This window comes from Blennius ocellaris, assembly GCF_963422515.1.
Source record: "Blennius ocellaris genome assembly, chromosome: 6".
Taxonomy (NCBI): Eukaryota; Metazoa; Chordata; class Actinopteri; order Blenniiformes; family Blenniidae; genus Blennius; species Blennius ocellaris.
The window spans coordinates 2,338,517-2,354,795 of NC_137655.1; the positions used below are offsets into that span (position 1 = coordinate 2,338,517).

The 16,279-nt window shown below is 47.7% G+C and overlaps 1 protein-coding gene across 1 annotated transcript in view; it reads right to left on the bottom strand.

Moving 5' to 3' along the window:
- Positions 1-15,046, bottom strand: part of LOC308131566 (inactive dipeptidyl peptidase 10-like) — a gene marked incomplete at both ends in the record, with an annotated part of 281,690 nt that extends 266,644 nt beyond the window's left edge. Inside the window, 1 exon segment of the mRNA XM_080498342.1 lies at positions 14,987-15,046. Coding sequence (XP_080354468.1) covers positions 14,987-15,046 — 60 coding nt within the window.
- Positions 15,047-16,279: the final 1,233 nt, after the last annotated feature.

Sequence of the window (16,279 nt, forward strand, 5' to 3'; positions counted from 1 at the left end):
ATGATTTTATGGGATTTTTTCTCATTTGTGCCCCTTTAAAAATTGAAATGAGCCGATTTTGGCCGCAGCCGTCGTCCCTTTGGGAGTGGTTTTTGTTTTGTTTGTTTGTTTTTTTTGTGGGGGTGTCTGATGCCAAAGTGCTGCTCAGTGGCAGCGTTTTCCATTTAGCTCTTCAAACAAAGTTGTTGTTTTTTCCCTCGTTCCGGCCTAAACCAGGGTTCCATTTGTTCTCGATTTCATTCGAGGAAATGCATTTGATCGCCCACCGCTGCTGCCAACTGTTGCTTACAAAAGGTACATTTAGTGTTCGGACGCGTTCAACTTCAAGCATCATATTCAACTGAGAGGTGGATTTAGAAGTCGCCCAGGGCAACCGATGTAGAAGACATTCAACATCCTTTTCTGTAGATCTCGACAAATGTTCACTAATGCATCACATTACAGCCCCCGCACCCCCAAACTCTGCTATTTAACTCATTTGATTGATTGAATAATAATAGTGCCATTACACAGGAGAGAAGCTCATGCATTGCTCTCACTGCTCTTCTACTTTCCAAATAAATCAAGTGTGTGTGTGCATATGCATATATATACATATATATATATATATATATATATATATATATATATATATATATATATAGCCTAGCCGGTGTATAATTGTAAATGGTCCCTCATAGAAATGGAATATGGTCCAATACAACACCAGTGTTTTAAAACTTCCCCACCCTGGAACCCCTTTGTTTAAAAAAAAATTAATAAATAAACTTTTCGTGAGTCTTAAAACGCTAAAACCGACAAGTTACCTGAAACGGCGTTGCCATAACCCTCTAACCATAACCCTCTAACGCTAACCCTCTAACCATAACCCTCTAACGCTAACCCTCTAACCATAACCCTCTAACCCTATCCCTCTAACCATAACCCTCTAACCATAACCCTCTAACCCTATCCCTCTAACCCTATCCCTCTAACCCTATCCCTCTAACCATAACCCTCTAACCCTATCCCTCTAACCATAACCCTCTAACCATAACCCTCTAACCATAACCCTCTAACCATAACCCTCTAACCATAACCCTCTAACCCTATCCCTCTAACCATAACCCTCTAACCATAACCCTCTAACCATAACCCTCTAACCATAACCCTCTAACCCTATCCCTCTAACGCTAACCCTCTAACCATAACCCTCTAACCATAACCCTCTAACCCTATCCCTCTAACCATAACCCTCTAACCATAACCCTCTAACCATAACCCTCTAACCATAGTCCTAACCCAGTAACCCTAACCCTAGCCCTAACCCTCTAACCCTATCCCTCTAACCATAACCCTCTAACCATAGTCCTAACCCAGTAACCCTAACCCTCTAACCATAACCCTCTAACCATAGTCCTAACCCAGTAACCCTAGCCCTCTAACCCAGTAACCCTAACCCTCTAACCCTAAACCCTAACCCTCTAACCATAACCCTCAAACCATAGTCCTAACCCTCTAACCCTAAACCCTAACCCTAACCCTCTAACCCTAACCCTCTAACCATAGTCCTAACCCTCTAACCCTAAACCCTAACCCCTAACCCTAACCCACACCAATCAGACACTAACCTGCCGTCTCAAGACTTGAAACGGGTTTACGTTTGTGAATCCTGCGGAACCTTGGAGTTGGTTTTGTGAGCACAACTTCTGAGAAGCGGCTCGACGTTTCAGCGTTTCGCCGAGGAGCCGGAGACATCTGGTCGGTCCATATGGAAACATCAGCAACCACAGGAATAACAAAACCCCAAAAGAAAGACAAAAAACAAACACCACCTGCGGGAGACAAACACCTACAGAACACTTTATGAAAGAGTGTTTTCCTCTGTAGTTCCCCCCCCCCCCCCCCCCGAGAGCATCAAACTAGAATTCCCCGCCATATGGGCGGCAGGTTCGACACGCAGAGATTAGGAAACGTAATGAACACTAACTGCATCCTGATGGCTCGCCGCCCCTCCTGCTGCTCTGCACAACAAGCTTCCTGCTCCCACACTTCAGGTGATTATCCAGTGAAAGCCACTCCGGGGCGTTTCTGTTCAAGGACAAACAAATTGTCGACGTTGCCGAGCAGCCGAGGTGTAAAGTCGACGGAGGAAGTCCAGAGCGGAGGATCTTCTCACCGTCAATCCACAATGCTAACCAGCGCTACTCCCCGTCGGAACTCGGCGTCACCCGACTGCACCACAATCAAACTACCAGGCGACGCTTTGACATTATTTGTCTTTCTCACGTTCAATTCGATTTGTATTTTTGCAGCGCCAAATGCAGTCATTCCAAGGGCATTTGTACGGTGGCACCACAACAACAAATCACTAAACACAACAACAAATTGAAAAACACAACACAAATGAAAAAACAGCAAATTGAAAAACACAACACAAATGAAAATACAGCAAATTGAAAAACACAACACAAATGAAAAAACAGCAAATTGAAGAACACAACTGCAAATTCCAAAACGTATTTTTTCATTTGTTGTGTTTTTTCATTTGTGTTGTGTTTTTCAATTTGTTGTTGTGTTTAATGATTTGCTGTTGTGTTTTTCATTTGCAGTTGTGTTTTTTCACTTGTTGTGTTTTTCACTTTGTTGTTGTGTTTTTTCATTTGTGTTGTGTTTTTCAATTTGTTGTGTTTTTCCATTTGCAGTTGTGTTTTTCCATTTGTTGTCGTGTTTTTCCATTTGTTGTCGTGTTTTTCCATTTGTTGTTGTGTTTTTCAATTTGTTGTGTTTTTTCATTTGCAGTTGTGTTTTTCCATTTGCAGTTGTGTTTTTTCATTTGTTGTGTTTTTCCATTTGTGTTGTGTTGTGTTTTTTCAATTTGTGTTGTGTTTTTCAATTTGTTGTGTTTTTTCATTTGCAGTTGTGTTTTTCCATTTGTGTTGTGTTTTTCCATTTGTGTTGTGTTTTTCCATTTGTGTTGTGTTTTTTCATTTGTGTTGTGTTTTTCCATTTGTTGTCGTGTTTTTCAATTTGTGTTGTGTTTTTTCATTTGTGTTGTGTTTTTCAATTTGTGTTGTGTTTTTCAATTTGTTGTGTTTTTTCATTTGCAGTTGTGTTTTTCCATTTGTGTTGTGTTTTTCCATTTGTGTTGTGTTTTTCCATTTGTGTTGTGTTTTTTCATTTGTGTTGTGTTTTTCCATTTGTTGTCGTGTTTTTCAATTTGCTGTTGTGTTTAGTGACTTGTTGTTGTGGTGTGCACTTCAGGGCCACCGTACATTTCAGAGAGAAACGCCAACAATTCCACCTGAGCAAGCAGAGACGGCAGGAATCAACTGCCCCTCCAGAGGTGGAGAAACATACAGCGTACGTATAAACCCCAGATTACCAGACAGTGGATTCACTCGTGAAAACGCACACGTATAAAAGGAGGAAAAACCACGAGGCTGGAAGTGTGTTTTAATGGTTTTCTCCGACACGTACATTCCTAGTTCTTGACAAGCGCAAGAGCAGGAAAATATGAGGAGCCCCCCCCCCCCCGTGACCTCCGCCTCCCGCTGACCTCCCGATTTCATCACCAGTGTGCGTCTGGCGGGAGTCGATGCTCGGAGCTAATGGAGGTCACGCCGGTGCCCGGCGGGTAAAAACGTGTGAATTCACAGTATTTCAGCTCGGCTCTCGTCGTTTTTTAACCCGAATACGTGGAGGTGGACGCGTCGACGCCGACACCACCGGGGATGCGAGGCTTCTTTCTCGGTAAACTGCCGGACCCGTCCAGGACGGTTCAGGGCGCCGTGACGGACGGCTTCAGCACAGAAAGACACACGCGTCTCAGAATTCGGGGCCTGTCGCTGGAGAAAATAGGAATCGGCTGCATGAGCATGAATCTCCAGCTTAAGCACCCCGGCATCACGATTTCTGAGAGTTGAGGGCTCCGGGAGGAAACACCAACCAGAAAACGGCCGTCGATGAAGAACACTTTGACAGATTTATAGTGCCGCTTCAATAAACACGCTCCCTTTTTACGTATAAAACGCGCACCGTGGCGCCATAACGGAGGTTCCGGGCGAACGCTGGGCTCCCGGTACCGCCGCGCCCAGAGAAACTAGAAAACTTGAGCCATCAAACTATTGTTTTTCTCACTTTCACCTTGTGATATGACCACTTCTTCTAAAGTTATGGTGGGGAAACTGATGCCCGCGGGCATGAAGGCAGTTCAAAGAGAGTTTTCTGAAGAATATTTGAGCTTCTCTCCATCGGTCGTGGATCTCGGGTCTCAATTCCCGGCTCCCAGTGAAAATGTCATCTCTCTTTTTAGAGGAACAACGAGCAAACAATTCCACTGAGGAAACTGTCAGACTGGCGCCGAACTTCTACATCTCCGGGGAGACGCTAAATAATTCAATAATGTAGATTTCATCTCGTCTATGTGTTTCAGACGGAGACGTCAACAGTAATGAAGCAACCTGCTCACGTGATCTGCAGTCAGGTTATCCGCTTGGGATGGATGGATGGATGGATGGATGATGGCTGGCTGAATGGATGATGGATGGATGGATGATGGATGGATGGATGGATGGATGCATGGATGGATGATGGCTGGCTGGCTGGCTGGATGATGGCTGGATGGCTGAATGGATGGATGGATGGATGGCTGGATGATGGATGGATAGATGGCTGGATGATGGATGGATGGATGGATGGCTGGATGGATGCATGGATGGATGATGGCTGGATGGCTGAATGGATGGATGGATGGATGGATGCATGGATGGATGGATGGATGATGGCTGGATGGATGGATGCATGCATGGATGGATGGATGATGGCTGGATGGATGATGACTGGATGGCTGAATGGATGGATGGCTGAATGGATGGATGGATGGATGATAGCTGGGTGATGGATGGATGGATGGACGTCTGGACGGACAGATGGATGGATGGATGGATGATGGCTGGCTGGATGGATGTATGACGGACGAATGGATGGATGGATGGATGGATGGAGAGCAGAATCAGAATAGATCTTCTCAGAAACTTAGAACCCAAAACAAAATGAAAACCAGATTGTGTTTCATCTCAACCGTCACACATTCATGTGATTCCGTTAAACACAACCTACCTTGAGGATCTTGAGTTTTTACTGGACGCCTCATTTATTCCCGCACCCGTACTCCGAGGCCTTTCAGTCGAGGACATAATTATACACCTCATTTCATAATACCTTGCACATTAACACATGTTCCCAGCACAAGCTCGACCACGCAGTACGACGTACGACTCCCCACTGTTGTTTGGATAGAGACGCTTGTAATGGGTTCAACCAGACGGAAATAACTCAAGATAAACTCTGACGCATCAACAGACGCATCAATCTTTCCCACTGTGTCCCGGAAAGAGAAAACATTTAGGGTTTTTTTTTTGGAATCGTTCATCAGCGCGTGTTTGGAGCTCCCCCTCGGAAAGTCTGACCTTGATGGAAACGCTCGCACCCCCCCCCCCCAGCCAGCGCACATTACTTTTTACCGTCGGCAGTCGAAAATCCCTGCATGTAATTGCTTCTCCCTCCACGGCGTCAAGTCGTATTGTTCTCTCAGGAGGAGCTCCTTGAGATATTGGAGTGGGAGGTCTTCACGCAGCAGTGGGCACTCGACGGGACCCGCGATTGCCGACGCAACCGTCTGCATCGTCGCAGATTTGCGCTTCGCTCGTAGGGCACAGAATCGGCGCTTCTCGACGTGCTCTCCTGCAGCGGGAACGTCTCAATCACAAAACAAATTAGCCACACGTCTAAATCGCCGCCGGGCTCCTCGGAGAGGCTCGGGAGTCGGAGGGGGAGGGGGGGGGGGGGGGGGGGGGGCGTGGAGGATGTATCGGGATCGGCTTGGCGTGGCGCTCCCCTAATTTATAGACTCCGGAGCCGGCGCAATCGTTCTCATGAAGCTGATTCGGGCCAATCCATCAGTCCCAGAGCGGGCCGGTCCCGAGCAGCTTTTAAAGACTGTTTGTGTGATGGATCTTCTGTGCGAAGGGGAGGGGGGAGAGAGGGGGGGGGGGGTTCAATAACCTGCCGGCCAAGTCTTCCAGCATTCACGGTGCAGAGTTACCGAGATAAGAGCTGTCGGCGCCGTTTGCTGGCGGAGGGCCGTCGAAAAGAGGAGGAGACTGCGTACGCACCGTGTGGTGAGACAGACATGGAAAGGTTTCTGGACTTGACGCGTTGGTTTGTCCAAGACACTGTTTTTCAACCACAGTGCCGCGGCACACTGGTGTTTCCACAAGATCTCGTCAGGTGAGGCATGGGAAATTATCACATTTCACGTTTTTTTCTAAAAAAAAAAAAACATTTGCTCTCACAGCGACAGTGTGTTGCAGAGTAATCCTGTATAAATACTCTTCACCACTAGAGGGCAGCACAGAACTTTGCCGGTGAAATGTAAAGTGACAGACGTCAGTGTGGTTCATCTCCACCTCCTGCTACCATCTTGTATCAAAGTACTGTGTCAGTGACAGTGATGGAGAAGTTTTTGAAAACCAGGATCTCAGCTCTTCATCCATCAGGTCCAGGTTTCACACTGAGGGAGGCACTATTAAAAAAAGTCCTTGCTTTCTGGATTTACTGGATTCCTGTTGATAAAACGTTGATGAGAAAGACTTTATATTGTTAATAGAGGCTACAGAGTTGAACATTTTAACATTTCCGGGTGGTGGTGGTGTGCCTCCAGAGTTTTCCAGAGAAAAAAGTGTGTCTTGGCTCAAAGAAGGTTGAAAAACTCTGGTCCAAGAGACTCTGCCGGAGTTTGTTATCCGGCAGGATTCTTCAACACTTGATACTCAACATCTCTCACGGCAAAAAAACAAAACATAAAACACAGAAATGAAGCCAATTTCCATTGAGCTGTCGAATAAATGGAGGAGACGCTTAGATTTGGAGACGGCGCTCCCCGCCATCCGTCGTCCTCGTTATCTACCCCAACAATCCGAGAGCCGCGTGAGAACTTCTCAAAGAGTCTGATCAGAAGTGCGTCTCCGCCTGCGAGCTTGATCAAAACGCCGCGGCGTTCAAACCCCCCCCCCGATATATCTGCTCCGCGGCAACCGCAACGCTCTATTTTTGGAGCGGTCTGCACATCACAGCCGTTCCCTCTCCTCCGCTCGCTGGTGATGTCGCCTGCATCGCTTCACGTTACCGAGGAAGGCGTTTCAGTATCGGAGCAATCGACGGATAGTAGTGAAGCACAAACGACATTAACCTCTGCGATGATTACCTCCCACGAAGGCCGGGGGAATACAAACAGTCGTCGCTCAGGATTTGTGGGAGGAAACCACGGCGAGAACAAGCCAACTCCACAGGATTTGAACCCACGACTTTCTCGCTGTGAGGAGCGAGCGATGACCACTGCTCCACTAAACACTTGGCGAAACACAACACTAGCCACTAGTCCATCACGCTAACCGCTGTGCTAACCACTGGTCCATCGCGCTAATCAATATGAACCGCGGAATTGCGTAAGTGTCATAAATGGCTGTTCCATTTGCAATAAATGCCTTTTTAGCTCTGCAGCAGCAGATTTCTGTTTTTTTTCCCCCCAATGGAAAAATCTATCAGGTGGTAATAAACTGAGATAATGATGATTTTTTTTCAAAATGTCTGCCTGTCCAGATTGAGCGACAGTTTCTGGGTTCTAGGAGCCGCCGTGGGTGTCGATTACCGCACGTAATAACTTTTGAAGACGTCGAAGACCCTCGCCGATTCCACAGCAATCAATGACGGAGTCGGCTTTGCGCCCTCCTGCAGGTCTACAGGCAAAAGGAGCCATACGTATTGACATACAAACATCTCATTACAGGCCGCCGCACACGATGATGGCGGCCAGTCGGAGTGCATGTACAGCTTCTTTATCCACTAAATGCACAGGTAGAAGGCTGTAAATGGATATAATCGTTTCTTTTCTGAGGAAATTCTTCTTTTTCGAAAGCCGCTATTCCCTCCATTCCACCGTCGTCGGTTGATGTGTACCTTTATGCTACAGTGGTAAATATGGAGAGCAGAAGAGGCTTTAGGCTAGAGGGCAGACAAAGTGTTGCACTGGAGGATGACAGGTAAAAAAAACATTGACGAAAACTTGAGCTAGGGTCAATGTTTACGACAATAGATCTGGGACTCCAGCAGGCAGGTGGAAGCCGTCGGCCCGGTAGGGCTCCTGCTCCCATACATCGTGGCCCTCAGGCCAGTAGGGCTCCTGCTCCCATACATCGTGGCCCTCAGGCCAGTAGGGCTCCTGCTCCCATACATCGTGGCCCTCAGGCCAATCTTCAGGAGGGTGACGGCCATTTTAAGCAAATTCACACCTGGCGTCAGCTGAAATTTACTGTATTAGAGTTTATTTCAAGTAACAAAAGGACAGTAAGGGACATGATTCCACTTGTGCCGGATTTCATCTGCTGGAAAAGTACTTTACATTGTTAGTCTCATGTACTTAATATGTGGGTGAGTTGGTGGGGAGGTTGGTAGGTAGGTAGGTGGGCGGGTAGGTAGGTGGGTAGGTACGTTGATGGGTGGGTAGGTGGGTAGGAGGGTGGGTAGGTGGGTCGGTGAGTAGGTGGGTAGGTGGGTAGATAGGTAGGAGGGTGGGTAGGTGGGTCGGTGAGTAGGCGGGTAGGTGGGTAGGTGGGTAGGTAGGTAGGTAGGTAGGTAGGTAGGTGGGTAGGTAGGTAGGTGGGTAGGTAGGTGGGTAGATAGGTGGGTAGATAGGTAGGTGGGTAGATAGGTAGGTGGGTAGGTAGGTGGGTAGATAGGTAGGTGGGTAGGTAGGTGGGTAGATAGGTAGATAGGTGGGTAGGTGGGTAGGTAGGTAGGTAGGTAGGTAGATAGGTGGGTAGGTAGGTAGATAGGTGGGTAGGTAGGTAGGTAGGTAGGTAGATAGGTGGGTAGGTGGGTGGGTAGGTAGGTAGATAGGTGGGTAGGTAGGTAGGTAGGTAGGTAGATAGGTGGGTAGGTAGGTAGGTAGGTGGGTAGATAGGTGGGTAGATAGGTGGGTAGATAGGTGGGTAGATAGGTGGGTAGGTAGGTAGGTAGGTAGGTGGGTAGGTAGGTGGGTAGATAGGTGGGTAGATAGGTGGGTAGATAGGTGGGTAGATAGGTGGGTAGATAGGTGGGTAGATAGGTGGGTAGGTAGGTAGGTAGGTAGATAGGTGGGTAGATAGGTAGGTAGGTAGGTAGATAGGTGGGTAGGTAGGTAGGTAGGTGTGTGTCTGCAGCCTTACAAGAGTGCACAAGTCTTCCTATTCTGCATTTGTTGAAATAGCACCGTGCCAAAGACTTCATGTCACTTTAATATTTAGTTCCAGGCTTTTTGTCACCAACATCCGTACAAGTGAAGCAGCTATAAATGTCTTGAAGGCAGCAGGCGTCAGAACAAGACGAGCTTCATCTCGCCGTCATGAAACCAGATCCTAAAATTGCTACATCAAAGTAAGAAGCTCAGTCCTCCTGCACTTGAGATAAACGGCCGACTTGTCACTTTTTCCCCGAAACTTTGCGTGGAGATCCCTACCGCGGCGCGGCGCGGCCGGAGGAACATCGCGCCTGCTCCGCGGCGACCGCGCGCACCCGGCGCACCGACACGGCGCCTTGCCTCCCCGACAGTTTATAGCTGCAGTCTGCATGTGGGCGGGCGCCACCTTCCCAAGGATTCCCGACGGCCCCCGAGAATCAAGGCCCACCAAAAAAATCTGTCGCCTCGTGCTAATTGAATTTCTTATCTCGGCCGGTGGCGTGAGGACGCGGCTACGATACGACGGACGGGGAGCGTTTAAGAGGATGGAGGCCCGGCCGGCAGACGACGGGGGGGGGGGGTTTCAGACACGGACAGATTTACCGCCGCACGGAGTCTCTTCCCGGGATTTAATCGCCACGGCGGCTCCTGCTCGTCTCGCCGATTCTCCCGGACAGGTTAGCTGGAGGCCGAGGGCGTCACGGCGAGCGGCGTCGCTCCCCGCTGCCAGAAACGACTCACATCTTCAGGCCTCAGCGACAATCCCAGAAGAAGAAGAGGGGGGAAAAAGAAGCGTCGGCTCTCCCGGCATCACGATATGAAGCCGAAGAGTTTCACGGAATGTAATCCAGGCTCTCCTATGTCACCGGAGGACAACCTGAAACTCATTTAGACCTCCCCGGAGCCTCGCCGTTGTGTTTCCCCCCTCCCCCCGTCAGCGCTCCGGAACGCCACCACGCGTATTTCAAAGAATGATTTCCGTAAAGAACGTACAGAATGCCTTGTTCTTTTATTCATCGCCGTGTCAATATGTGCGACTGCATCAGCGGCAGCAGCGAGGAGGAGAAATCCCCGCGAACGCTTTTATTACACGGAGGCCCGTCGGTGTCGCACACACACTTTCTTCATTCTCCAGCAGCTGTCATCACACACACACACACTTATTTCCAGAGACTGTGATGTAGAATACACCCCGTGTTCGTTCCAGAGGCCAGAAGTTTCTAAGTTAAACTCCATCTCTGTTCTATATCTGAGGTCGACTCAAGATTTATTGTCTGGACTCCGAAATCCCAGAACGGGCTTCATTCAGTTCATCTGATCCGAAGCCTCTTTATCCTCTAAATGACCCTCGTGACATGACCCGTCTCTTCTTTTTAAGAACATAGATATATCAGATTGTAGTAGAATTATCCCACAGCGGGGAAATTGACATTGTTGCAGCAGCAGCGAGGCAAAAGGAGCAAAAAAAAAAAACCCACAACACACTAGAACTAATAATAGAAGCAGAATATACTGTACAATAATGCAAATACACCACGTGCTGGAATTTAGGAAGCAAAGTATACAATATAGCAGGAAATATACGTACAGTATTTTTCAACACAACATATAAGCGCTCCATGATAAACACAGCAACAATATAAATGAGCCAAGTGTGCAAAAAGAAAGTATGGCGGTCCACTGGAGGACGACCGCACACAACAACAACGTAAACAAACCCCATGGACGGTTGAATAAGTCACATTGTGACATGAAATGTTAAACTCGGACATGATGAGAGATATGATGTAACATAATATGAGGAGTTGTAAAGCAAAGAGAGAGAGTTCGTACGATATAATAAACTAGAGCTACACTCGGTAGAGCACATGCCGTCACTAACGAAGTTGTTTGATGAACGGAGGCTAGCACGGCTAGCACGTTAGCCGTTAGCTCAACTAGCGCGCCAGGTAGCAACATCCCTGTGAAACGCTGAGCACGGAGCGTCTCCATGGCAACCGACGCTGAACGCCTTTGATCTCCGCCACGCGCTGCTCCTCTGATCCGCTTTATGGGACATTTTTTTAACAGTTTTGGGGGGATTTATTCGGAAGCGGTGAGACGTTAACGTCCCCAGAATCTAATCGACTGATCCTCGTTTGACGACAAATCATCCCGGAAAATTCCGTGCAATTCGGGTTAATAGTCTTTGCAAAAAATTTATGCTTTGATCAAAACTTTGTTGATCTCCCAACTTTCATTTGCAGAAGTAAATATGATCCAGTAGGACACGATGTGATACCAGACAAAATCCAATAACACAGCATGACACATTAGTTTATATTAAAGAGGATACAACATTCTGCAATATGACATGATATCAAAAAATATGACATTTCCCAAATACTGCAGGGATAATATTCATGAAATGACGGGACACCTTATTTTCTGGGACGATACGATATGATACATGAACCAGACGTCATTCTTCTCATGGTTTAATCATCAAAGTTGCTACATTTTCAAACCATGACGGAAAAAAAAACGTATATGATACCAAACATAACGTCTTATTTTAATATATCGTGATTTTCAGCATATTTCCTATTGTAGGCAATAAAAAATTAACTGTATTTCAGGGTCTTCTCAGTCGCGGCAAAATAAAACACAGACGTCAACAAAATGAGAGCAACAGTCAAAACTTTAGCGGTTTAGTGTTTGAACGAACAGTGAAAAGTCTCTTTGAGCCGCAAACAGTAAGTCAGAGCTTCAGATCTGGAGCTCAATCAGCCGGGCCATCTGTGACACTGTCACACAAACAGACACATTAGGATTTCGCCGTTATCGTGGTTAAAAGTCGTTTCAATAAAAAAGAAAAGATACCGATGCTAGAAAAACAACTCCATGAAAGGACATATCAGGCAGCAGAAGCACATCACAGCAGAGGGTTTATGGAAATCTATCGGAGGGGCTTATACTTTCTCCACACGCCTGACGTGGCGTCGATGCCGCGTTCGCATGAACGTCACGATAGAAAACAAGCTCGTTGATTTCTTGCGCTACTCTTTGAGACGACAACGTGCAACTTCTACTGCGTCGCCCACAAGTCCGGGGAACGGCTGGGGAAAATCTGGATCCGAGTCCCCCGTCAAACTCCATTACGGTGATTTGCGTGGCGTCGGGCTGAAGACGGCGTCCGACTCGACTCGACGGCGGAGGTTTCAGGTGGAATTAAGTGACGTGACGGAGGCTCGGTAAGCTGGAAGCGTCTCCCTGAGCCACACACCTGAGAGTTCCTCGCTTTGAACACCTCAAGATAAAACTGTAACAGCTCGTCTTTATTCCTCCCCGTTTAAAATCGTCTCATAATGCGGCGTGTGTCATGTGACGAGACCGCCGCCGTCTCATGAGACATTTCTCAAGCTCTGGTGGCTCACGTTTGAGCAAATTACTGAAAATCAGTACCGATTATAGTTTCTTCTCTGAAAAAGAATAGTTTATGTCATAGATACTGTAGCGGAGGAAGATGCTCTATAATCTGGTGTTAGAGGAGGAAGATGCTCTATAATCTGGTGTTAGAGGAGGAAGATGCTCTATAATCTGGTGTTAGAGGAGGAAGATGCTCTATAATCTGGTGTTAGAGGAGGAAGATGCTCTATAATCTGGATGTTAGAGGAGGAAGATGCTCTATAATCTGGTGTTAGAGGAGGAAGATGCTCTATAATCTGGTGTTAGAGGAGGAAGATGCTCTATAATCTGGTGTTAGAGGAAGATGCTCTATAATCTGGATGTTAGAGGAGGAAGATGCTCTAGAATCTGGTGTTAGAGGAGGAAGATGCTCTATAATCTGGTGTTAGAGGATGAAGATGCTCTATAATCTGATGTCAGAGGAGGGAGATGCTCTATAATCTGACGTTAGAGGAGGAAGATGCTCTATAATCTGGTGTTAGAGGAGGAAGATGCTCTATAAGCTGGTGTTAGAGGAGGAAGATGCTCTATAATCTGGTGTTAGAGGAGGAAGATGCTCTACAATCTGGTGTCAGAGGAGGGAGATGCTCTATAATCTGACGTTAGAGGGGGAAGCTGCTCTATAATCTGGTGTTAGAGGAGGAAAATGCTCTATAATCTGATATCAGAAGAGGAAGATACTCTATAATCTGATACGAGAGGAGGAAGATGCTCCATAATCTGATGTTAGAGGAGGGAGATGCTCTATAATCTGATGTTAGAGGAGGAAGATGCTCTACCTCTTTCATATTTCTGTCAGGAGGGTCGAGTCAGTCCAGATCTCCTCAGTAAACAGGAGTTCAGAGAAACAGTGAAAATGGAGAAGTCCTCCAAAGCTTCAAAGCACGGCGATGCTAAAGCAAGGCAGACAGACGCGTCCGTCCTCTCGTGCGCCACACAAGTTATGTCGGCAGCGAAAAACTGTCGTCTTTCCACAATCTTTGACAAAGCGCGTCCTCAGATCTCTGCTCCGCTCTAAACAGGCGAGGATGTCGTCGTACTCCTGACGCACCGCAGGAGCTTCCCTTTGATCTACTTTCAACCCCAAATACGACTGTGCGAGCGATCCGGCTGAACCGTTTGATCGATCCTTCATGAAATTAAAAAAGAAAAAGAAAGTGTAACCGTTTGACAGATTGAGCCCGACTTGACGCGTCGCAGCTCCAGCGAAGTGTGACGCCATGGCGACAGACAGAAAACGGCAAAGAACTGCACCCCGAGTTCAAGTCGACCAAACTCCGTTCCTCTCAAGTAAACGCTTATTGCCTGGGAGGATTTATGGTGCCGTGGAGGTGGAAAACCATTTTAATCACAATTTCAGCTTAAATCCATCAAAAAGTCAACCCAAGTCCCGTGTTTCACCGTGGTGCAATACCAGTTTCTACCACAAGGTGGTGTTGTGAGTCACTTCACAGGCCTCAGACCTGAAAGCAGCAGCAGGTCGTCCCCAAACTGTCCAAACCAAGCATCAGTCGTCCCCTGGGACAACTCCATCAGTCCCCACATTGCTTTGTATCCTGTGGACATGAGGGACATCGGTGGGGAGGGGGATCTGATTGGGGGGGGGTGATCAATACATTTTGCCCAGAGCAGAATTTCTCTGGTGGGACTTCGAGGTTGAAAAGTGATGCAGAACCAGCGGTCAAAATCAATACACTGTTGAGTCACACACACACACACACACTGCGGTGACTCAACCTGTCCTTCCACTTCAGCATTAAAAAAAAAAAACGCGCACGCACGAGCGTGCACGCAGGTTTTGCAAGCCACTTCAGGTGGCACGCGTCAATTCCGACAACAGGTCGGAATCGGGAAAGCTCCTCTCTTCCTCCGGGGGAAGTTAAACAAACTGCTGCACCTCCAGACCTCCTTCCCAGGAAAAAAAATTTAATAAAATCATTAAAGCGCATCGTTTCTCTCCTCGTCCGGAGGAGATGCAGTCCGTTCTCAGCGCGCACACACACACACACACACACACACGCACACGCACAGTGTGAAATATTCATAAGAATATAATAAATAAGCAGGACGACGTGATGAGAATGAAACGTGGCCACTGCGCCACAGCGGGACTCCTCGCCGGTCCTCCTCACAGCCCCGGGAAGCGGCTCCCGCAACCGCTCACCGGAGAGCGTCTCCAAAGTGGCCGCGCGTCATTGCGCATTGTCAAGTTGGGGGGGTTTTTTGTCGGAAGTTCCGCACGGCGTGAGGGGACAGAAGTTGCTGACAGGGAAATAAGCCTACCTTGATGGCCTTGGTGGACTGGCACTTCACCTGGTGCGACACGGTGGCCGTCTGGTTCATGTCGGCGCGCAAAACTGTCCTGCAATCCAAGAGAGAGCGCGAGAGACCCGGGAGGGTAGTGGTGGTGGTGGTGGTGGTGGTGGGGGGGGGGGGGGGGGGGGGTTAGAACGAAGCGGCGCGGCGCGGCTTCTCCTGAACTGTGAGGGTGAATGAGCTCCGTCCGCTCTCCCCACTCATCAGTCCGGTGCGTCGAAGCTGAAGCGCGCAGCCGCGTCTGAGCGCGTGTGTGTGTGCGCGCGCGCGTGTAGGTGCGCAGCGCAGCCCGGAGCGGGCTGGCTTGGCTGGTTGGTTACAACGCAACAAATCACCGACATTAACCAGTAACCAGGGGCGACCGCAGAAAGAAAAAAGAAAAAAATGATAATAAAAAAATTCCTGGGTGTCCGAGGCAAAAATAAAGCTCGAAAGTCGTTCTGTCATCATGTCACCGCATTTATTCTGAAGTGATTCAATTCCTGAGGGAAGATCACACTTTGAATGATCCTTAGATCTCATCTGTCTGTAGCCCAGTGATAAAGAGTTGGTTTAAAAGTGTATTAAAGAGGGATTAAAATACGTTTGTTTGTGTGGTTTGTTAAAAAATGTATGAAAAATATGGGGGGGGAAATGTACGTTGAACACGAAATGTATCTAACTCCGTTTATGTTGTAAACCAAACGTTAACTCTGTGTGAACGGGCTGCCTGTGCTCGTGCACGCGGTTTGCTGGCTGCTGATTGGATAATGAGGCTCCAGGAGGTGAGGAGCAGGTGGAGGTGGGAGAGAGAGAGAGAGAGAGAGAGAGAGAGAGAGAGAGAGAGAGAGAGAGAGAGAGAGAGAGAGAGAGAGAGAGAGAGAGAGGGTGTGCTGCACCGTGGAGCCGTCCAAATATTCCCTCCTTTCTCCTTTCCTATCCACTTTTCCTTAACCCCCGTGGATGATGTCACATGGTTAAGGAAAGGTGTTAGGAGGCTTCTTAAAGGAGTTAAGGAAAGGTGTTAGGAGGCTTACTAAAGGAGTTAAGGAAAGGTGTTAGGAGGCTTCCTAAAGGAGTTAAAGAAACCGGTGACGCGACCGGTGTGAAAAAAACCTGACAGATTTCAGAAAATGGACTACAAAAGGTGTATTTCTCTCACTTTCCCCTGCAGCTCTATATATAATCTAGATATAATCTAGATATAATCTCAAATATCACGAGGTTTGAATGTAAATCAAAGGAAAAGAGGAACGAAAGGATCAGTGTTTCCTAGGCTAA